This window comes from Mus pahari, chromosome 9, assembly GCF_900095145.1.
Source record: "Mus pahari chromosome 9, PAHARI_EIJ_v1.1, whole genome shotgun sequence".
NCBI classification, from domain to species: Eukaryota; Metazoa; Chordata; class Mammalia; order Rodentia; family Muridae; genus Mus; species Mus pahari.
This window is the reverse complement of record NC_034598.1, coordinates 41,216,804-41,241,162: the sequence shown is the minus strand read 5'-3', so window position 1 is coordinate 41,241,162 and position 24,359 is coordinate 41,216,804. Positions and strand designations below refer to the sequence as shown.

The window sequence follows — 24,359 nt, the reverse complement described above, 5'->3', positions numbered from 1 at the left end:
TTTTAATATTTTATTTATTTTATGTGTATAGGTGTTATGAGTGCATGTATGTTTATGTACCATGTGTACAGTGCCCACAGAGGCCAGAAGATGACATTGGGTTCCCTGAGAACTGGAGTTACATGCTGTTAGCCACCAGGTGGGTGCTGGGAATCAAACTCAGGTCCTCTGAGTGAGCAGCCGATGTTCTTTACTACTGAGCCATCAGTCCAGGGTCTGTTTAGTAAGGGAGTCGGTGATCATTCAAATGACTTTTAGTAGCGTTTCTAGTACAAAGCCAGTTCATATTTCCTTTCTGGATAACTGGCATTTCATACAGTGATGTAGTCGTGGGTGGCAAGTTTCTGGGGACACCAGATACTTACTTCTCAGGGCACAATGAGCAACGGACCTGCCTCACTTGCCATTGAGCCTTTCTCTGAGCATCCCTGCACCATAGGGTTGCTCTAACACCCTCAGCACAGCAAACACAAGATGCTCAAGGGCCCACTCCACAGTCAACAAGGGAGACAGCGAAGAAGCCAGCTGCTCCCTCACAGGGAAGTCATTGATCACGAAAGCTCTACAGCCTTGCTGCCTCAAGGAGAATACCCAGGAGCTTCTGAGTCTATCCACTGTGCCTCTCTGAATCTCAGGCTCATCTTCTTCCCTTTCTCACTGCAGCTAGTCCAAGAACTTTAAGCGCACACTGACAAGTGTCTAAAGATGCCAACCCTGATCCTATCCCCAGCCTCCTGTCTACAGAAATAGAGAATGAGGCCTAAGCAGGGCTAAGAAGGCCCTTATCACCCTGCCAAGACACAGGGCTCGCCAGGACCTGGATGGTGATGATGCTGGCCAGGTGCAGCACAGGCACACACGTGTTCAAACGTGGCCGGCGAGGGTATTGTCAGGGTACAGGTTAGAGAAGCGGCCCAGGGCCCAGATGGGGAAGATGTTTCTGTAATTTGTGTAGCTGATGGCACAGGACTTGTTGAAGACCCCAGAGATGTTCTCCTGGAAAGAAATGGAAAAAATGAGCAATAAGGCGCTTGTCCCTGGATGGTGGTCCTAACTACTGAATTTCCCAGCCCTAGGACAAGTCTGCTTGGGAAAAGCTGATGAACCAAAGACAGGCAAGCAAAGACAGGGAAGCACAGGCTGGCAGCAATCCTGCTCGACTTTGGTCCCAGCACAGAGACTATAACTTCAAGTAAACATTCTTCCTTGGACTAATAGTCTGTAAGAATCCCTGTAAGCACAGGGACACATGGAGACCATCTGCATATCTTGTGAGTGATGAACCACACACAAACAGCACACGGTAGAGCTGAGCTTGTGCAGGAAACTTCAGCTCTCCAGTCCTTCCCCCCAGCCAGTTTCCTTTACACACAGCAAAATGTGCTCAACACATCGTAGCTCTACCAGCAGGACAAGCCTCTGCTGAACAGCGCCCCTATCCCAGGTCCCCAAAGCCCCCTCAGAGGAACATGGGCATAGGAAAGCGTGTGAAGACTAACGGGCAAGTCGGGATTCGTGTGGGAACGACTGCCCACCCCTCACACACCTGAGGCCAGTCTCCATTGGGGAACTGCTTCCCTAGCAGACATCTGATTCCTCTCTCCTGAGCAGTGATGTCAGGATGCCTGAGGGGCAAGAAGACAGCGTGAACATACCTAGCATGTGGCATAAACGCGCATCCCGGGAGAAGAACAAAACGTCTCCAAATCCCATGACGATGACGGCTGTGGTTTGAACAGGAATGGGTTTGAATGCTCCACCACTGGGAGTGGCACTATTAGAAGGTGTGGCCTTGTTGGAGGAAGTGTGTCACTGTAGAGGGGGACTTTGAGGCTATATATGTTTAAGCTATGCCCAGTGTGACATACACAATCCCCTTCTGCTGCCCGAGGATCAAAATGTAGCACTCTTAGCTCCTTCTCCAGCGCAGTGTCTACCTGCACACGGCCATGATGATAATGGACTGAACCCCTGAACCTGTAAGGCATCCCCAATTAACTGTTGTCCTTTATATGAGTTGCTGTAGTCACTGTGTCCCTTCACAGCAATGAAATCCTAAGACGGTAAGTAAACCCTAACAAGCAGAACACCCGAGACTCCTGCTGGAATCTTCCCATGAGCCTGAGAAGCAGAGCATGCACAGGTGGTTGCCATAACGATATGGTTGGCACACGGTGCTGATAGATTCCCTAGGGAGGAAGACAAGCCTTATGCCTACCCTGCTGTGATGGTTTGTATAAGCTTGGGCTAGGGAGTGGCACTGTTGGGAGGTGTGGCCCTATTGAAGTAGGTGTGTCACAGTGGGTGTGGGCTTTAATACTCTAGTCCTAGCTGCCTGGAAGTCAGTCCTCTCTTAGGTCTGCAGATGAAGATGCAGAACTCTCAGCTCCTCCGGCACCATGTCTGCCTGGATGCTGCCAGGCTCCCACCTTTATGGTACTGGACTAACTCTCTGAACCTGTAAGCCAACCCCAATTAAATGTTGTCCTTATAAGAGTTGCCTCAATCATGGTGTGTGTTCACAACAGTAAAACCCTAACTAAGACACTTGCTAGGGACTGAGTGGGGACAGACTGACGACTCTCCTGCCCTTGGGCTCCCTGTACACATTGACTAAGGGGATTTCAGGAAGATTTCCAAATGACTCCAAGTGTACTGTGGCAACACAGGCTAAGACAGCATGTACAATGTGTGTGTGTGTGTGTGTGTGTGTGTGTGTGTGTGTGTGTATGTGTGTGTACTCCTACAGCTGTGTGAACACACATGTATATACCTAAACATATATACGTACTTGCATGTGCATCCAGATACATATGTGGGCCTGTGTACATGGGCGCAATACATGTGTCTCAATCCAATACGAGCCATGGACACAAGAGAGGAAAAGCGGCCACAGCAGCCGTGTGCTCTGGATCCTGAGGCAGCGCTTTCCCTTCCCCACCACAGCCCCACAGGCCCTGCTGTTCCTGCTCTGCCAATGGATAGGTAGACCACTTCTAAGGATGAGTCTCTCTGTAGGTACCACTCATCCAGACGGGCTGCCACTTAGCCTAGGAATAGGGTATGTGGTTTCTGAAGCAGTCTCCATCCACAGTTACCGAGGGATAATGGCTCAGTCCTGTGGCTACTTTCACATCTTCCCACATCTGTCCATACCCTAGGCCACCTCCTCAAAGCTGACTGACTGTCCCTAGTACACACTCCCAAGGATGGTTCCCGTTGTCCTTACCTGGCAGCCATCAAACCCATCAGGGCCCAACAGGTACTGTGGACCTGGGACTTGGCACTCTGCACATAGCGCCTCTGTTCACAGGACTCAAAGTCCTCCCCCCAGCCTCCATCTGCCATCTGCTGGGACAGGAGGAAGTTGCAGGCCTGAGCTACTTCTGCACAAGCAGCCCTGTAGAGAGAGCAGGAGGTTTAGAACATGATGCCTTGGGCGGATCTAAGCCCTTTATAACCTACCCTGACAGGCTGCCTTAGGGTCATGGGAGGGGCCTGCAGAAGTGAGTGGATATGGGTGCACGTGTCTCACAGAGCTGCTGGGCAGAGGAAAACACCCTGCAGCTTCAGACACATGCAGGCTGGGTATGTGGGCACACAGAAACAGAACTAGGCCCTAGGTTGCATCTACTTCAGTACAACATCCCTGACTCCCCAAACCCACTAGATCTAGAAGCACTGGCGAGGGCAGCCAGAGATAGGGCTTGAATCAACCCCTCTTTTCCTGAGTTCCTAGACCCTATCTCATTGTTTAAAAAGAGTAAACAAAATAAAGTCAAATGTCAAAGGAAAAAGACCACCACGGCAGAGTGTTACTGGTCTGCTTAGTTTTACTGTCAACACAGGGCCACCAATGGAAGAAACTGGGAGGGTCCAGCCCACTGTGTAAGAGAGTTGGCTGAGTAGGGTTTCTTTCATGGCTTCTGCTTCAGTTCCTGCCCTAACTTCCCTCAATGATGGATTATGACCCGGAAGTATAAGCCTAAAGTAAACTCTTCCCCGCAAGGGGCTGTTGGTCAGTGCTTTATCACAGTACAGGAAACAGAACAGAACAGTAACCATGGCAATGCCCTCACCTGCCATGAAAGCCACACTTACCCGTCTTGGTAGGTATGCCCCATGCAAGCGAACGCTTCCAAGCCAAACCAGGTGCCGTAGGTGAAACAAACCCCCCAGGAGCTAGAGGGAGCAGAAGAGAACGTCAGCCTCGGTCTTCACTCAAAGTGAGAGGACAGGAACTCTACCCAGGTACTGGGACAACCTCAGAGAGGGCAGAACTGGACCAAGCATGGGGGTACATGCCTATATTCCTAGCACTGGGCTAAGGCAGGAGGATTGCTAATTTAAAGCCAGCCTGAGACTTGCAGCAAGACCCTGTCTCACAAAACCAAAAAGAGAGTGAGAAACAGAGAAAGAGGATGGAAGGTTGGAAAGGAGAGGAAAGGGGGAGGAAGGGACTTTGGTACAAGAAGTTCTCACACACATCCCAGGCAGGGGGAGTGTGACCTGCTGAAGGTGGCACTGTTCACCTGGCTCAGCCACAGCCTCCTCCAACCAAGGCACACAAGTACTGCGTACAGCAAGGAAGGTGTGATCGCAGGCCACAGAGCTGAGGCTCCCAGGACGAAGGCAGTAAGGACAGACTCCTCCCACCCCGGCATGCACACTGATCCCACCTCCTGTCTGCTCACCCCTCCCAGGAGCCATCAGCTCTCTGCTTCATTCGGCAGAAGTCCAGGCCTTGATTGAGGGTCTCCCTGCAACACAGGCTGTTAGCTCGATGACCACTGCAGATCAAATTACAAAACCTTCCCCAGTCCTGCCCACACAAGGCTCTCAGGAAAGTGAGACCGGCTTCCCCTTCAAACAGATCAAAACACATGCTCGAAGAGGGGGAAAGGCAGCTATGGGACACAGAAGGGAACACAGGCCGTCAAAGTTCAGAGAAGCAGATGCTCTTTCTCAGCACAGGCCCTGGCTCCCATGTTAAATTCCCTGGTACTCTCTTCCCTCTTCAGACTGCATCTGTATTTCTGCCCCATTTGCCTTTTTCAGGGTACACCTGCCTACAAGCAATTACTAATTACCAAGCCCAGCCGCAGGCGAGTTCTTAGGAGAGGGCAGAAAACAGCTACATTCTTTGCTAAAGTATCACAAGAATGGCCTGCAGCCCAGTTGGTAATGTTCCCACCCTGAGCCTTTTGAGCTGGGCCTCCATGAGTGAGTGGCATAGTTCTCAGCGCTGTCTCCCAAGCTCCTGCTAGGATGGTCCATCATCTACGAACAGCGTTCAACTACTTTTCTAGTCCAGCCTTACAAAGCCGACCACATCCTCCCCAAAAACATGCTTAGATCTTTCATGGCAATCTATCTCCGTACCAGCTTCTGTATTAGCTACTCTTCAGGTGCAGTGGTGAAACACCACAACCAAGCAACTTACCAAAGAAAGAGTTTAATCGGGCTTACAGTGCCCGAGGGTGAGAAGGAGCAACTGAACATGCCTTGTTTCACGGGGACAAGTGAGATCAGTTTGAATGCTATTAACTGAGCCATCTCTCCAAGCTTTGTCTCTTTTTTAAAAAAAGTGTATTGTTTTATTTATGGGTTTTTGGTGAACTTTCTCAATGCTGGGAGTGGGCTACCTCCCTGGGAGCTATTAGGCCCCTCAAAGCCATGCTTTTTGGTTGCAAAACAAAACTAAATAGACCCTACTGTTAAAGATTTTGCTTTGGCAAAGATAGGCTAAGACTAAAGTAGAAACTACTTCCTTACAAGCTGGCTTTCAGAATACTGAAGAAAGCATGCAAGCTGTTGGTGCAGAACTGTCTCCAACAGTCCAGCTCAGCTATGGACCCTGCTTGTTACAGTAGAAGCACCAGGTAAGATAATGCCCATTAATACAATAATAACACATGAATACGACAGTTAAGAAAATGCAACTTGCCGGGCGTGGTGGCGCACACCTTTAATCCCAGCACTTGGGAGGCAGAGGCAGGTGAATTTCTGAGTTCGAGGCCAGCCTGGTCTACAAAGTGAGTTCCAGGACAGCCAGGNAGGTGAATTTCTGAGTTCGAGGCCAGCCTGGTCTACAAAGTGAGTTCCAGGACAGCCAGGGCTATACAGAGAAACCCTGTCTCGAAAAAACAAAAAAACAAAAAAAAAAAAAAAAAAGAAAATGCAACTTTACTGCTTTCTGCTGTGATATAAGGCCCCCTCCGCAGGAAGAAACTCATGTTACTGTAACCTGGGGCAAAGGTCATCCTTATGAGGAGGCCATTGCCACTGCTTTATTAAATAGGTATGATGTGCCCCTTCTAAACGTTTATGTTTATGCCTTACGTCACTGCTGCCTTCGGCTGTCATCAGTCATGAATGGAAACTTTAAGAATGAGAGGTGTACCATGAAGAATCATAACCAGTCAAGCTCCTGAGACAAAGTAATTGTTGCTATGTCAGAATGATCTAATATTCAACCATAGATGGAGAAAATGAACAGCTATATAACCTCTCCAAGACTCAAGAAACACCACAAACAAGGCGGATCCAAAGAATGCAAGAACCAGCGAAAGGGATGGACCGTTGTGTAGTTACTTCCACCAAATGAAACCCTCCCTGCACTTCCATGTAACTAACAATAAAAGGAACCAACACATGCCAGTGTGGGACTCAACCAAAGCAGGTTCAAAGAGAGCAACAGCAATCCATGACTAAGAGGACAGAAGAGCAGTTGCTTTATGGGGGAATGACAACGGGGTGTAAATCAGGTGATGTTAGGGTCCCCATATAACAATTTCAAGAGCCTCTGACCATTCATTGGCTCTCAACATGAAAGAACACTTAGCAGATATTTACCTGGACACTGGTGGTGAATTGAGGTATACATGTCCATTTTAAAACATGTTCAAGAAGATAGGAAAAATAACCCCTTATGTTACAGTTGTACTGTCTTTCTCAGACCTATATACAAAGACTCATGCACAGATATACACAGATGGCACACACACACACACACACACACACACACTTGATGGATAGGTAGGCATCTGAAACTGTCCCTGTATTTACTCAAGCCAGTGTCTCCATTTATCTTGTTGAAAAACCACGGTCTGCTGTCAGGGAACACTAAGCTGTGGGCCTACTCAGTCCTGTCTTACCTTCCTTACCTGACCTCTGCTGCCCTGTGGTCTGGGAAGTGTTCACGGAAGTGCTTCAGTGCCTGCATCACAGCGGAGGTACACTCTACATACGTGTAGTCAATCATGATGTCTCCTAGAAAGGGAGAAAAGAAGGCACCTGAGCTCCACTATGGTTCAGGCCAGAGTGTGGTGAGCAAGCGTGTTAAAGCATGCAGGACTCACACCTGGACATTACCCCAAGTTCAACCTGGGCAGTGGGGCCACAATGGGCATAGTGAGACCTGCACACCTATGCTATGACACACACACAAGACAGCTGGGCTACTACCACTGCCATCCACCCAAACCCCCACATGTATGACAGGTCAAAGCATAGGATAATTAGAAGGCATGAGGCAGGTGCCAGGGTCCATGAGGAGAGAGCTTGCCCTGACAGACTAGAAGTTTAGTGACAACAGTCATGGCCAGGCAGCCCCTGACATAGGTCCTTACAAGTGCTGGGGGTCACTGAGCGTATGAAGGGCACATGGCAGTCTCCACACAGCACAAGGCCCTGTGGATAAACAGCAACCCCAGCCTAAGGTCTCCATGGCCTGAGACAGAAAAATGCAGGCATTGTATACTCTGGGGCTCATAGGGGGCTCTACATGGACCTGCCTGTGTGCCTGGCCTGGTCTACACACCATGCCGCTACTCAACACACTTACCAAAGACCTCTGAGGGGTTCAGCAGCTCCAGCAAGTACCCTCCACGCTTAGTCTCGTAGGTAGCAAATCCTCCGTCGGAATTCCTCAGGCTCAGTAACTGGAACGAGAGAGAGCACCCAGACAGCTGAGCATACAAGGACAGCATGACTTGGCTGAAGCACCGCTGACAACCAACAGGACAGGAATGAGGGGTAAGAAGCCAGTTTCCAGACGTGGTAGGTGCCCAATGCAGCTGCACAACTTCTGGAGACATACTCCACTATCAGGCCAATATAGACCTCCATGGGAAAATATATACAAGAAGCGGATGTGCCAAAGGACTTTGCACAAAGATGAACAGACATTTCCAATTCTTTGGATACCCACCAAAGACCACCAAACCTCCCAAATGAGACCTGCAGAAAGCTCATCACAAATATGGACAGTTCCTTGAGCCTCAGAAGCTAAGAAGAGAAGCCTCGGGGACCACACCGCCTGCTTCTGGGACGGGCTAGGCACCGTATCTTATACTGCAGAGCCTTCATACCCAACCAAAGTTCCAAGGATCTACCCCAGGGTTCGTTCAGTCTTAGACTCTGACATCCTACAACTCCGTCTGAATCTGCTAAGACATAACCACAGAAGATGAAGGAAGCTGCTCACCACATCCACAGCATCACACAGCCGCTCTCGGGGGATATGCTCGGTGATCGAGGGACACTGATTCTGCAGGAGCAGCACGGCCTTCAAAGCCTCGGCTGTGCAGTCAGCAACGATCCAGCCACAGTCCAGTGTGCTGAAGGAGAAACCACCCTACAGAGATAGAGTGCAACAGTGCTCCTCCCTAGAGAGCTGCAACAGTCACGGCAAGGCCTAGCCACCACCGCACAGGGTACCTGAATGGGACACAGTTGAGCAGACTTCTTGCCCTGCCTGAATGCCCTCCAATCTTAGCAATAAAACAGGTCTGGAACCTGAATAGCAGCACGTGTACCCCAGGGACCCCACTAAGGAAAGGCAGCAGCCATGTGGACGTCTCCTTCCACAACCAGCATCTATCAGCAGGCCCTTCCAGCAAAGGAGGCTGATGCTGGCTGAGTCCCTCATACCCTCTGCCTTGAGCTCAACACTCCAGCTCAATGCTCAGCTCTTTTCTTAGCATCTGTGTGTGCTACACACCGCAACGACCCTGAAGCATGGCTGCCTCAGGGGAGAACGAAGCCCCTGACACGGGGCATCTACAGAACAAGGAGCTGGAAAAGCAACAGAAAGCCCTCCTCAAAGGGAAGACAGCTGAGCTTTGGGCTTGGGTGGGTTGCCCATACATACCTTGTGCATATGGCGATAATACTTCTCATAGTCAGGACGGTTTTCTGGGACCTGCACAGCAGCAAGGAGCATATGTGGAAAACAGAAACATGTTGGCGCCTGGGACCCTGTGCTGCCATCTGGCAGACAGACCTACTGCAAGCCACAGTTAGTGCGCTATGACACCCATGAGCCCCATATGACCTTATCGCTACTAGGAAATTAGATCATCCACAGAGGGTTGAACAACCTACTCTTGCGCTCAGCTTCATGGGTTCACTACCCCTGAGCTGCATGACTCAGTTCAAGCAGCAAACAAACAGGTCTGCATGTGCATGCATGTGCAGTGGGGTCCATTCAGAGGGGCTTCTAAAGGCCCGTCACTCAGTGAGGTCCTAGAGCAGGCCCTGCTAGGGAAGCCACATAGGGGATCTGAGGAAGCTACATCCCAGTGGGATCGGTGGACTGGGAAACAGGAACATGAGGGCACTCAGAGGAGGATGCCAGTGGGATCTAGGCCTGCGGCATCCAGTGTGTCTGCAGCAGGGTATGCAAGGCCAGCTTGAAAAAGTGGCACATGATAGGGGCTCGAGGTGGATTTGAAAGGCAGGAATCAAGACAGTGATCTGGCAGGCCAGGTGGCTGCTTCACATGGCATCGGGGAGGGCACCCACAGGCCTGAGGTGCCTCAAAGATGGCTAGGATGTGAACAGGCTGTGGCACTCAAGGATATAACTCCTGACTGTGCCATAGGCTGGCTTTGGCCCTCCGCACACCGGTGTTCTGGCATGAAGAACAGAAATTGCCAGCTAGTGATGTGCCACTGCAGGCTGTGGCCAGAGCTACCTTAGGGTGACTAGATACACCAACATGGTCTAGGGCCAGGCAGAGCAGCATGGAAGCAAGCTAAGAAAGCCATCTTGGGGAGGCAGGGCTGACGAGCACACACGGGCCTCACCTGTGAAAGCCGCAGGAACTCGTGAGCCTTCTGCAGGCAGGGCAGAAACTCAGGTCTGTGGTGCGCACCTGCCTAGAAAACAGCAGGGTAGCACAGCTGAGCCAGTCCTCCGGTGTCCTGGTGACATCTTGCCTCCCCACCCCCACCTCCAGAAACTGACACATCTTAAGAGTTTTCTAGGATTCCCTAATGTTCTCTGCTTTAAAGAGAAAAGACAATGAGATGTGACTAAAGACTGGAGCAGAGAGAAGACCACCCTGGATAGTTACCAGACTCCCACTGTTCTGACAGGTCCTGCCTCCAGCAGCTCAACTTGGTCTAGGCCCTGGGTCGTCCAAAGACACCCTCGGGACTTGACTGCCCTCACCCCACCTGCAGAGAAACATTCTTTCTCTCTAGCTCAGGTAGCAGCTAATGTTCAGCCTCAGGCCCACCCAACCCAGGGACCACCTGCCCACTCACTCTCTAGGTTAGGATTATCACTACAAGACAGGCAAGAGAGAAGCTCAAGGGACAGAAGGCATGGTAAGCAGTATCTTTTCTCTCAGGGTGCATGTGTAGGTCATACACACAGGAAGATCACGTGGGGACAGCCGCATACCTCCAACAGTGCTTGGATAGCAAATGAAGTGTCCCAGATCTGTGACCCATTGGTGCCCTGTTCACAGACAACAAGCTGTTAGAGCAACCCCATCCATTGACTCCTAGGATCCAACCTGTCACAGAGTACCCAGTCAATACCCTATACCAGATTCTGAGCCTTGTGCACCCTACTAGCTGACAAATGAATGAAAGAACACTGAATCTTGTGGGCACATGTGGGTAACAGAGCCCCAACTGCCTTTACAGGCCCTGGGAGAACAGCACTTTCTCAGGACATACCCAGAACCATGTGTTCCCTTGAAGACTCCTCCATACCCCATGACAGCATGGTACCCCAGGCATGGGACAGCTAGAAACAAAGCCCCTCCATTTCCAAGTATGCTTAAGGTGTCAAGGACCCAGATGACATATTACTGTGGCCCTCATACAGCAAGGAAGGTCCCTTCAAATCCCATCCTAGAAACCTGGTTTTCTGAACAACAGCCTTGGGTCTCAGTGTAGGAAATAAATGATCAAGTCCACAGGGGGTTTTGTTCAGGAATCTCTATAAATATTTGACAGCTCCCAATCCTACAGGGTGATCACACCTCTGTAGGGGCTAAAGATCCCAGCTAAACACCTGCCCAGAAAGAAACACACCCACTGTCCACCCTCTGGCTAGAGCCCTAGAAGCACCTAGGGGAAAACTGGCCATACATCATGTACTATCGCCAGCACTGTATCTCCAGCAAACCACTTCATGCTTGTTCTGAACATCTGCACATATGCCGTCCTTTACCACTAGGTACCACAGAAAGGAACAATCTTCAAGCCTGGGCCCACCTCTCTGACCTGGAGGCTCCTCCCATACGGGTGGCCAGAGAGTGTAATGTTTAGGGTTCTCCTGCGAGTTGAGAACACATGGCCTGCCAGAGGAGCTTCCAGATGTCCTTATAGAGAGGCCAGTACTACCCAGAGCCACTTCTCCATCACAGTGATAGGATGAAGGCTTCTGGAGGGTCTGAGCCAAGCCTGGACCTGTCATGGTTTAGTCCGCTCTGAAGAATGACTGCAGAGGGTCATGTGAGAACATACAGTAACCACAGAGACCAGGAGGTGCCCACGGCCCCATGTCCCCACAAACATGAGGATTAAAGGGTGACTAAGTCTCCTCTTTTACTGCAAGAATGGTGTTGGGGAAGTAATTTTTTCTTTGGTTTTTCATGGTTTGTCACTCTTGCTCCACCCCCATGTCCCATTTTAATTCAGAAACAGGGTCTTGCTATACAGCACTGTCTGGTATCAAACTCAATCCTCCTGCTTTAATCAACTGGGTGATGGCACTACAGGTAAGTGCTACCATGCCTGGATGTCACTTTTGGATCATAATAACTCTAAACGGATTAAAAATAAGTAAGCAGAGATGGTCACAAAGAGCCAGCAGCCTCCATTCTGTGCCCTTACCTGCATTTTCATGCCATCAAGGCCCAGCCTATGGGGATAAGAAAAGATGACGTCAGGAAGGTGTAAGCTGGAATTCCAGCTGTCCATCAGGAGCCACACACACGCAAAAAGGCATCCAGATCCCCCTGGAGCATCCATACCCACTTCCCTCATGCTGACTTCAGTGCTGCCCAGCTGGGCTCACAAGCACGAGGGCTACATCAGGCAGAAACAAGACAGTGGCCTACCCAGGGTCACTGGCCTGTGCCATAGGCTTCTAGAGCTGGACTACCTAGCTACCCTAGCTCACACCACCACCTGAGAGAAGATGGCCTCTAAAAGTGCAAGGATTCCGTCCCCTGTAACGGTCCCTACTTTGGACACAGTGTCCCTAGGCTTCCTGGCTCTGACTCTGGGATCACCCGTAGTTACTGCTAGTTACTTCCCAAGACAATCTAACTGGCGATGCTCTTGATTCCACAAAACACTCTCAGAAACTTGACAGTTTGCCCCCTAAGTAGATGAGCCAAGGGCCCAGCTTTATAGCCGCATGTCTCCAGGGAACTCTCTGCACCACACCCAGCCACCACTTAACCACTCTCACCAAAGGTAATCCTTGATCCTAGAGACGTGCTCCTGGAAGGCCGGGGAGGATGGTCCATCCACTGACCAACGGATAAGCATGTTGATGGTCTTTGAGATCTGCAGGGAATGTGGCCATCAGGATCCACGCAACTTTACCCTGGGATGGGGCCCCATCTGCCCTAAAAGCAGCTTCCTAAGAATTCTCCATACATTCATGTCCCTGGGAACAGACTCACACTGAAGCCAATAAGATTCCAGGCGAGCTTAGGGTGTGACAAAGAAGGACCGAGAGTCCACAGAGAGATTGAAGGAAGCTCAATGCTAGCTGAGTTTATCCAGAGAACCTATGGGCAGCCCACCATAGTACAGTAGCCAATGTCACAACTCACATCCTGACTGTCTCTCATCTGTGAGGACAGCTTCCTCACTGGGTCTCTGGTAACTCTGGCCAGTACACTCTGACTACAGCCTCAGGCATGTGCTCCTCAAGGTCCCTAAGCATGTACACAGTTGGCCAGGCCCAGGAAGCAAAGCAAAACCAGCAACTCGAGGCCTGGCATCCACAGCCAGATGGAAGAGAGACCGGAAGCGGAGCATGAGGGTCCTACTGTTCTCATTACCCCTGGGCACCTCTAAGCCTGCCACCTATAAGGGAGGAAGGTGAGATCTGTGAGTAGAGGGGAAACACCCCACCCAGTTGGCCAGGAAGCTTAAGAAGTAGTCTTCCAGGAAATATTCAGACTTAGACAAGAGCCAGGCAGGGCAACGGGAGGAAAAGCTTCACTGAGCGCAGAGAATGGATACAGGTGGTGCTTCAAATGTACTGACCCAAACGGAGATGTGCCGGGATCTGGGAAATAAGCCTGCCTCATTCTCAGCTCAACAAAGCCTAGCTCTTAGGACATCTGAGAGGACCCCATGTTAGGGTCTCTCACCTCCACTAACCACTCTCCCTCTAAATATTATATTGCGCCCTTTACAGGCGCACAGAATTGCTAATGAGAAGACCTCCCCAGATCTCCCAGAATGCAGCGTTGTCAGACCACCGTCAGACCGCCCTACGTCGTCGTCATCACCGCCCACTGTCGCCACCCACTGTCGCTTGGACCAACCACTAACGTCGTCTCCGCCCACTCGCTCGAACCCGCCTTCCAGATACATCTCCGCTCATGATCTGACCGCGCAGCAGGCAGAGAGACAGAGAGAGTTTCTCCAGGGGACTCAGGGGCGGGCTTAGAATCCTTCCTTGTCCGATTAATAAAAATCATGCTCTGATCAGCACAAACTGACAGGGCATTCATTTTCCTTTGCAGCCTATCCTCTTTTAGGATGTTAAGCTCTTCAGTACGAACCCAGTCCAAAGTGTTTTCTGCCCACGCAGAGACACACAACCCCACTGCCACCAAAGCTGCTCTAGGGACCAGAGAGGAAGGACACTGACCGGACCAATGCTGATGCACTTAGTGAAACGGTCATCAGCTGCAATGTGTTCATACAGCATCTGGATGGCCCACTTTCGCAGGCTGGTGCTATGGAAACGTTCATACAGGTTGAGGAGTCCTGCAGGGGAAAAGGCATTAGTGGACACCCGGCAACAGGAAAGATACGTGGGGCAGGCTGTGCCCTAGTCATTCAGACAGGGGTGGGTCCTCCACAGTACAGCATCTGGACCCCTCTTTTCCCCTGGGATCCCTCCTCCTGCTCACTCTGCCTCATCTGTGCTTCCTCCTTCCCATTTAGGAAGGCCTGCCTCATACCTCCCACCATGTCCTGCCCTGCCTCTGGGATGCTGCGGGGGATCGCTGGGCAGCAGTCAGCTGTTGTTGGGGAACCAGAGCAAGGATATGTCTTTCCAGCTCCCACTCCAGGGCCCCAGCACAGAGGTTGGTTGTTGCACTGACAGAGTGGACGGATTCATGAGGAGAGCTGAGCAACATCTTAACTGTGCACTCCCCAGGCTCTCCCAACCCTCCGGAGGCACCCACCATACACCACATGCAGCAGCCAGCTATGTGGCGTGTATAGCTCATCGGGGGACACGTTGTTCCTCTGCGCTGGCCAATCGATGCTGGCGTAATCCTCCACATAGAGTTCCTAAAGGGCAGGGCAGACCTGAGTGCCTAGTAGAAGCAGCAGACACAGAAGCTAGACTAACTCTAGCCAGGAGAGGTCTCGAGTTGCACACTCTCAGGGTTCTGGGTCATAGCCTTTCTCAGCAGTAGGAACACCCAATGAATTATCACTGCAGGGTGTGAGGTCCAGCTATTCCAGTTATACCACGGCTTATCTGAGGAGCCGTCCCAGCCCTAAGAGCCTAGGTCCCACTCTAGTGCAAACCCTGTTCCCAAAGCCTGTTTCAGGACTATTTCCCAAGAACAGTCACTGCAAGCACAGGCTAGGACTGCAGCTTCTGAACTCTCCAGGTCTCACTGGACACTGCGCAATGGTAGATGCCCTTCCCATGACACAGACCCCTCAGGACCCCCCACAGGACTGAGAAGCAGTTAAGCTCCCAAGGCCCAAGACCCCAATGGCTATGTGCCATTTCCTCACAAGGTCCCTAGAGATCACGAGGCTTACCTGGCGGAGGCTCTGAACCAGTGGGTCCTCTGAGGCACTTAGCCGAGTGGCGTAGCAGTAGCTCATGGGCAGATAGACCTGCCGGCAGTGACACCAGAGAGTGGAGGGGTGCGCAGGTACCCATTCAGGAAACAGCCTGGAAGAGACAGGCCATGTCCGAGGGACAGAAGAACATAAGCCTACACTGTTACTGGCTCTGAGGTTACATGCTGCTGTGAGCACATTCTTCAGTGTACATGCACACTTGCATCTACATCCTAAGTCAAATGACTGGAGCTAGTGCTACATATATGGGGGTCATGTGAGGAGCCCTACAGTGTAGGGACATGGACCAGAAGCACGAAGCTTCTGCACCCCACTCCACCCTGACGAGGCTTTCTTCTGCCTGCATCTCCCAAGGCAAGTCTAGCCCCTAGCCAGGAGAGCTGCCAAGGACAGACCACTGGATGTTAGCACAAGTCTAGTATACCTCCTTACGTCAAGTAACAGTGCACCCACCCCGCCCCACACATGGAAAGCTCTGTCTACACCTCTCACTGAGCCAGGCATTTGCCACACACTTCTCCCACTCAACTAGGCTGTAGAGCAAAGCCTTCTAGTTCTTGTTTTAGGGCCCTGTTGTCCTTTCCCAAGTAGCCCCTCACATCCTGTCTTTCCGCATGTAAAAGTTATAGCACAGGAACCCTCAACTCTGTCTTCAAGAGGACAACAGGCTCAGCATGAACTCTGTTCTGGGGATCTTACCACCCAGTATGTATAATCTGGAGGTAAATTACATATGTATTACATATGGTACCAATGCTTTTATAAGATATTCACAAAATAGAAAAAGACACTGAGCATAGGGTCAGTTAGTAAGGAATAGGCTTTGACTCTTCTGGGTAAATATTGGTAAAAAAAAAAAAAAAATTTAACGATGTACATGTAAATGTTCATTGGTAAAATAATATCTAGGACTTCCCAAACATTTACCATAAATTAATTTAGCTAAGAAAAAGAGATACAGCAGGGCGTGGTGGCACACACCTTTAATCCCAGCACTTGGGAGGCAGAGGCAGGCAGATTTCTGAGTTCGAAGTCAGCCTGGTCTACAAAGTGAGTTCCAGGACAGCCAGGGCTACACAGAGAAACCCTGTCTCGAAAAAAACCAAAAAACAAAACAAAAAACAAAAAACAAAAAACAAAAAAGACAAAAAGAAAAAGAGATACAGGGGTGGGGGAGGCCCTTTCCTTTACTCCTATATATACTCCAAGGTTTTGTAATTACCTGGTATGATCTGTTGTCTATTCCCACAAAGCCCGAGCCACACAATGGGCTCTGTAACTACCCTACAGGGCTCCACAGCCGGCTACAGAGCTGGGTGGTCTGACACCTTGCTTTTGCCTAAAAGAGTCCCCTTTCTATATATCTATAGAACACATCAGGGCCTCTAGTGAGACGCTGATCCACCCCATTAGGTCTCATCAGTCTACTAGAAGGAAGTGCAATGGGCAGAGGGCAGGCATACCACATCTCAGGGAATAGGGTGTTGAGTCCTTCCCAGCTATAAACATTCAGGACGGCCAGCCAGAACTTCCCCCAGGAAGGGATGGCCACCGCACCACCTGCGAAGAGAGAAGGAACAATAACTATGAATACTGGCTTGCAGCTTTCTCTTGGGCCCCTCCTTGCATGAATGAAAGGTCAGCCTTCCATGGATCCTGTAACTCCCAGATGAGAAGACGTTTTCCACAGCTGCCCAAGACACCACAGCCATTGGGTAGAAACAGCAGCCAGGAACAAGTGTGTCCAACCTGCAAAGAGCTGTTTATAGCCCGGACCCCAAGCAGAAGCACATGAAGACAGCTACTTGCACAGGTAGCTCAGAAAGAGAGGGGGGGCCCAGATACATGGCACTAGGAGCCTGGAGAAAGAGGGAAGAGGGGAGGTGACCTGGCTTCTCTTTCTCCATCTGAGCCCAAGCTGCTGCATTATCTGTGGGTTTCCATTCAGCAGGTAGCCTAGCACAAGTGACTCATGGACAGTCTAACATGCAGCCCCATGTTCAGAGCCTTCCGGACCCCTACCAAGCAAGTTAGTCTTGTGCAGCACGGGGCAACACTGATTGCTACACATTTTATGAGTGCTGGCCTAAATCCAAGTGTGTCAAAGTCCGAGAGAGCGAGAAAGCTGCTAGCTAAAGCGTGATGCAAGCACATTCCTCCTCTGGGCAAACATTAGAACAAGAGAGCAACAGAACAGAAGGTAAAGTTGAAAGTACATGATCAAAAACGTCAGAGGCCGATGATGACTTACTTAGTCACAAAGGGTAGAGCCGTGAAAGAAGATTGCAGAATTTCATAATGCATACAGAACACTTCACCTAGCCTGGGAAGTCAGAAAGAAACCCTGAAAGGGTGAAATGGAAGACACATTGTAAGTGCGAAGAGGTATTTCCAAGACAGCCAGGTGAAGGTGGAAAGTGGGGTGAGGGGATGTGGTGCACAGGAGCCCTGGGGCAGGAAACCACCTTGACAAAACGAAAGGAGGCCCTGGAGCATGCAGCAAAGAGTGAGCCAGGAGCAGAGGCCTTGGAGGGAGGCGTACAGGACCAGAGGAGGTGCTGCCGGCAGCCGTCTGACAAGAGGAGCTTTGTTCTGAGAGGAAAGGAGTAATGGTGCCCAGGCTCGAGGATGACAAGTGTGGAAGGAGGGGATGGGCAGGACTCCCTCACTGGGGCTGCTAACCTAGGACTCAGCTGCCCCCAAGGCAGACTGCACAGACACTGTACTAGCGTGTTGCTTTTAAACCTTTACCAATTCATGGAGAAAGCAGAATATAAAATACCACATTGTTTTTAGACTAAGCATATGCTTAATTGGTAGAGAGCTTCTCTATAGGCACAAAGCTGAGTTCAATTCCCAGCACTACACAAACCAGGCATGGTAGTGCATGTCTGGGATACCACACTCAGGAGGAGGTCAAGGCCAACGACAGCTACACTGTGAGTTCAAGGCTAGCCTGGGCTATGTGAGACCCTGTCTCAAAACAAACAAACAAAAACCTCCAAAAAAAAAAAAAAACACTCAAGTTGCAGCTAGGCTAACTGTACACCCATTACACAAAACACACACAAACACACTAATTAATTAATTAAATTAAAAATAATAAAATTAGGGCTGGAGAGATGGCTCGAGAGGTTAAAAGCACATATTGCTCTTGCAGAGGATCTGAGTTCAGTTCCCAGAACCCACAATGTGGCTAGTAACAGTATCTGTAACTACAGTTCCAGAGAATCTGACACCCCCTTCTAGCCTTCATGGGCACTGCATGCATGTGGTCCACAGAATTACATGCAAGCAAAACCACCCAGACACATAAAAATAAATACATCTTTTCAAATAGTTAAAATTAATAATTATTATTATTAAACAGCTCACCAGTTTCCACCCTACTCATGTGTTTTTCCGAGTGTTCCAACTAGAGGTGCATCTTACTAAGTCCCATTTACCAGAGCTCACCACGTCAGTATGACGAAAACCACATGTGCCGTATAAGAAGTACCTTTTTTGTGAAGGATATTCCGAGCGCGCACAAGGTCAGGATCATCAGGCCCAATACCCAGGATTCTGAGAGCCACATAGTTCAGGGCGGTCCCAAATACTGTGGACTTGTCCTCGATGTGCCTAGTGGGAGTAAAGACTGGTGGGGAAGGGCCCTGCCATCTGTCGCTACTTCTAAGAAATGAAACAACCCTGGCAATGACATCTACCTAGAGAAGACTGCTGTAATATCTCCCACCAACATGACAACACAGAACGCACACTTCAGGGATGCCCAGGGAAAGTTGAGTCACCCAACAGAAGATACTCAATTGTTCCAAAACCATCTGGGCAGGGCCCGCCCTACCCATCTGCTCCACATCAGGAAAGCAGACTGAGATGGGACTGTGGGACCCCCTACATTTGCTGCCATCTCTGCTGCCTCCAGAATTTTAAAATACAATGGCTTTAACTTGGCACTTGAGTCTCAAGAGGCTGCCAACCACAAGACTCATTCACAACACAGCAGAGGTAAAACCATTAGCCGGGCTATGCATAGGTACCAGGCTGCTCTCCTCCGGCCAGGCTTTCGCCCCTCCCACCCTAGGTCCATGGTTACAGTCACCACACTTCTCAACAGATGCCTGAAAACCCAAGCATGAGCTACAGAAAACACACGCAAGCACACACATGTATATATGTGCTGCTGGTAAGTATACTCACAAGCCCCAGCCGCCATCAGGGAGCTGCACTGACCGCAAGTACCGCACCATCTCCTCTCTGTATCCAGCTGGCAGAGGGATGTGTGATATGTGACACGTAATCAGGAGACCTGTGTGGTGAGAAGGATGTTCCACACTAGTAAACGTACCCAGCGCTGCTAACCCAAGCCATTCTCTTGAGGACCTTCTTCCTGACACAGAGCAGCTCTGTGGCGTTCCTTCCCGTGCAATCAAGCCCAGGAAGGCCATTCTTCCTAAGCCAAATCAATGACTCTGGAAACAGGGCTTAGGGGAACACTAAGAAGAATCCAGTTAACACTCCATGTCTGAACCCCACAGAGCTCAAGTGGTCATGCCTGATACAAATACCATAGTCTGGGTCAGAAAAACACTGCAGAGCCTTGAATAGGCCTCCCACACATGCCCTGAAGGACTAAGAAGAGCCAGTTTAAGATCAGGAGGTTCACTGCGGGCAACCAAGTCTTGCTTTAACACCTGCCTGGGATTGGAATACTAAAATGGTAATCCTGGATGAGATAATAGCTTTTGTTTAATTGATTGACTGACTGGTTGGTTGACTGATTGACTGACTGTTTTCGAGACAGGCTTTCTCTTTGTAGCCCTGGCTACACACTCACTCTGTAGACAAGGCTGGCCTTGAACTCAAGAGATCTGCCTGCCTCTGCTTTCCAGGTTCTGGGATTAAAGGTGTGCACCACCACCACCCAGCCAGGATAGTAGTTATTGCTTAGATTGTACTGCTGTGTTTTATAAACTTTTGTACATGTATGTGCTATTTTGCATACATGGGGAGAGATGATACTACACAAGAAATCTTCATTCCAAGCCTGGTCTTTGGGCATATGGCTATCCTCATCACCCATAGAGCAGTTGCTTATCATACACTGATGGCATGGCACAGGGTATCATAGGGCAGCTACTACAGAAACAAACCCAGATGCTCATAATTCAGGCTACTGATATAGCAGAGTTAGAACTCAATGCGGAAAAGGGTCTTGCGGTGTGAATATGGGTTTCTTTAGAAACCAGGCAATCCAGGATGCATGGATACCAGCTCCTCATCCTAACCTCTTAAAATCTAATTTAATCAAAGGAGAAGAAAAATTTCCAGACCAAAGAAGCAGCACAGTCAAAGGCCCAAAGGATGGCAAGAGCTGTATTATTTAGAAGACTCAAGACCACGTGACTATTGATCATCAAACTGATGGTATATTAGATCTCCATAAAACAAACTTATCTGTAGAGAGTTTCTAGGTAAACTGAGGTGGGGAAAATCATTCAACTTTGTGGGTGCTACAAATGCATGGGCTGGGGTCTCAGACTAAATAAAAAGAAGGAAAAGAATCTGAGTACCAGCCTTGGTCTCATTTTGCTTCCTAACTGTTGGCACACTATGACCAACTGCCTCATGTTCCTGAGGCAAACACCCTGGCACTGGCTGGGCCTTCCACCTTACAGTACCCTTTCCATCTTGTACTGGGATTCAAGAGCATCCATACATCCCCTTCGTCTCGAGAATGCTTTGCTTCCATGATTACAGTACTTGCCCGTCTAGCCTGGGCTAGCTGTGCTCCACCACTGTTCCCTAAATCCTGGCAGCAGGGTGACTGGGATACCCTCCCCCAGAGATTTTCCAGTGAGCTCCTGGATTTTAACCTGCTTGACCAGGGTAGGTCAATCTCACACACACACACACACACACACACACACACACACACACACACCCCGTGTGTATGCCCTGACAATCTAGAACAGCCTTTCCCTTGAATTGAGGTAGCACGCTCCTCCTACCTGGCAAGAGGAAGAGCGGACCACCATAATCACCAGCCCAGTGTCCATCCTCAGCCTGCAGCTTGGTGTAAAAGGTTACTCCGTTCAGGGCCCCCTCGTGGGCTGTTTGCGCTTTCGGTAAGTCCGTGAAATAACTCCTCTGTGAAGAGAGGCAAGAGAGGAGAGTTGAGGGTGCCTGCTGCCCCAAGGAACCCTCGTCAATCACAAGTCAAGTCAAAGTAGTGACTCTAAAGTAGTTTAAATTTTTCAACTGTTTTGATCTGAAACAAGACAGGATAGGACAATTTCACCCCGTGTACAATAAGGAAGCAATTCCATGTTGTCACAATTTCCCTTCCAACCATTGATCTATAAATCTCTTCAAAACTTCAAGACGTCTTAACAAAGCCCAGCACAGAACACAGGGCAGGGTACTGATGCCCAACTGATACTGGGACTCTTTCCTTTCAGAAAGGACCCACACAATAGCATAGTGTTGCTCAGAGAAGATCTTCCCAGTGGATGGCCAAGACTCGCAGGAAGCCTGTTAGCTAACTAACTGCTCCATGATTAGTTGTACTTCATCCATTCATGGACACACACAACCAGAAAATCAGATCCTAAGTATTTCATCTTGTGGATCCAAACAAAACCACACCCACCTTTGTAATTCTCCTACAAATCAAAAGTTAAATATCAAAGTAGAATGCTCAAAATAAAACCAAATTAGGGCAACTTCTTCCACAGGTCTCTGAGGTGGAGGGACTTAAATAATGCTTCAATTCTTGTCTCTGGAAGGAGGTGCCACACTTTTTGTTGTTGTTAGATTGAACTGAGGCAAATACTCACAAATACTGACCTACATCACCAGCCCTCTTCTTTATTTATTTGTTATTGTTTTGAGATAGGGTCTCACTACGCAGACCTGGCTGGCCTAGAACTTGCTCTGTAGACCAGGTTGGCCTCTAACTCACAAAGATCTGCCTGCCTCTGCCTCTGTCTCCTGTGTGCTGGGTTAAAAGGCCAGCGCTACCATCCCCAGCCTCTTTATTTTGTAAGACAAGCTCTACTAAGCTGCCCAGGCAGATCTTAAACTTTATCCTTACCACAGCCTCCTCAGTGGCTAGGATTACAGATATGCCTGTCAGGCCCAGGTTCACACCTGTTTGTTTTTAAAAAAAAAAAAAAAATATATATATATATATATATATATATATATATATATGCCTTACTATTTAAATAAAAAGAAACCTGCAAATAAATAAAAACATCGCTCACCAAAATTAACCAGACACAAAGTCTACTCAACTTAATTACTTTGGCATTTGAAAAGGGAGACTGGCCTTTAATCCCAGCACTCGGGAGGTAGAGGCAGGCGGATTTCTGAGTTCGAGGCTAGCCTGGTCTACCAAGTGAGTTCCAGGACAGCCAGAGCTATACAGAGAAACCCTGTCTCGAAAAACCAAAAAAAAAAAAAAAGAAAGAAAGAAAAGGGAGACTGTGAAACTTTCCATAAAATGTTAACACTTTCAGTACCCAATATAGTTTATGCATTAATCCATCCCCCAAACCACAAAGTCCATGACAGAACTAGAACTAGAAAAGCAGCTAGCTTTACATCTTCTTACATAACTCGTGAACTTTCCTGATCCTCTTATAGTCAGCTTTTCCTCATATGACACTATACCCACATATACATTGGTTTACACATATGCATATATTACTGGCTGGTTGCCTGCTTTTTAAACAAGGCTCTTCACTGTTTCTGAGCTCTGGCTCAGGAAGACAAGGCATAGGCTGATCAGTGATGGCTTCCAGCCCTGGGATGAAATGGTGCCTTCAGAATCGCATCACTTACTGTGTCCAGTCCCAAAGAGTGGGCCTCTAGCCCGGTCTGCTCTCGACCAGGGTCGTCCTCCGCTTGATAGTAAGTCCACCTCTGCCGACCCAGCTCATTGCGGAGCCGCCAGCGGGTGAGATCGGTGGCGGGCTCGGTTTTATAGGGTCCCCCACGACGCCGCAGACACCTGAGGGGACCAGCGAGAGGAAGCAGCCTTCCTTAGGCTCCGCCCAGGTGGGATGCCTGCAAACCAGGCATGCAGAGCCACCAACCATGCCGAGCCACCAGCCATGCCACCCTGCTGTCCAGGCACCTTCCCTGCCACCGCCCTGCCGCGTCCCTCGCAACACCCGCGGGAGGCCCAGGGTCCGCGACTCACGTGCCCTCAGTCATGACAGCACTGCTCTCTGCCACGGGCTAGCCTGCCCTTTACCTGACAGCCTAGTGCACTGCGCAGGCGCGAGTCTCGGCCGACCGGAACAGCTGGGTGGGCCGATGCGAGCTCGGCCAATCAGAGCATCACCAGGTGGGCACGAGAGACGCACCGCGACCACAGTGGCTGGGCGCAGGGCCGCCCGACGCCGCGAGGGCATCGGGGGGCGTGGCCTATGGGGCGGGAACCGCTTCGGAGGCGGGGCCTATGGGAGAGGCGGGCCTGTGAACGAGGAGGGCCTATGGGAGGGGCAGGCCTGTTGGAGGGGCGGGGCGGGACGGGGCAGGGCCGGCCCCTCTAGATCCTTATTGATGACAGTTTTAGACTTCTGGTCTGGATGTTCTGAGCCGAGATACCTACAGGGTTGGTGGATAATGGCCCCTCCGACATCTGCAGGAAAGAGGCCGCGGAAACCAGGAGTGCTTCAGAAGTAAGGAAGAGGCTAGAATGACCTGAGGTGAAACTAGCGTTGATCCGAGGCGCCACGAAGGACCATCATGGGGCGGGGTTGGGAAGAGGGCCAGAGTAGTGTTCTTGGAAAGCCGGCACAGGCTCCTCACAGGGAGCAGCTCAAGAGAGTGCAGAGGGCTGTGTCCTGACGCCCATTAGCAGGTAGAATTCCACCTCCCTAGCCACAGAACTACTCTCAGGATACTTGGAGCTTGGGGTCCTACAAGTTAAAGGGGAAAAGGCCTTGATTATGTTTGAAAATAGACAGGGAAGCAGGAAAGCCCGTGGTATGCCGGCAGAATCTACTAGTGAGGTGCAAT

At 50.0% G+C, this 24,359-nt stretch overlaps 1 protein-coding gene across 1 annotated transcript; it reads right to left on the bottom strand.

The window, feature by feature from the left end:
- On the bottom strand, nucleotides 1-23,584 carry Lss (lanosterol synthase). The gene is made up of 22 exons (XM_021205215.2): nucleotides 23,536-23,584; nucleotides 23,175-23,343; nucleotides 21,338-21,476; nucleotides 19,527-19,635; nucleotides 18,826-18,947; nucleotides 16,790-16,886; nucleotides 15,282-15,417; nucleotides 14,687-14,795; nucleotides 14,143-14,261; nucleotides 12,721-12,818; nucleotides 12,138-12,165; nucleotides 10,693-10,749; nucleotides 10,092-10,163; nucleotides 9,155-9,205; nucleotides 8,489-8,638; nucleotides 7,847-7,943; nucleotides 7,167-7,272; nucleotides 4,695-4,760; nucleotides 4,102-4,182; nucleotides 3,230-3,400; nucleotides 1,547-1,625; nucleotides 1-996 (listed from the first exon to the last, which is right to left on the bottom strand). Exons 1-22 carry the CDS (start codon nucleotides 23,547-23,549, stop codon nucleotides 865-867), a joined length of 2,202 nt encoding a protein of 733 aa, XP_021060874.1. The 5' UTR covers nucleotides 23,550-23,584; the 3' UTR covers nucleotides 1-864.
- Nucleotides 23,585-24,359: the final 775 nt, after the last annotated feature.

Excerpts from the sequence above, each read along its gene's own strand:
- Lss (XM_021205215.2), bottom strand. Across the intron at positions 21,477-23,174 it reads ACTCTTTGGGACTGGACACA|AGGAGTTATTTCACGGACTT; the intron begins GTAAGTGATGCG and ends CTCTCTTCACAG. Across the intron at positions 10,750-12,137 it reads TTGATGGCATGAAAATGCAG|GGCACCAATGGGTCACAGAT; the intron begins GTAAGGGCACAG and ends GTCTGTGAACAG.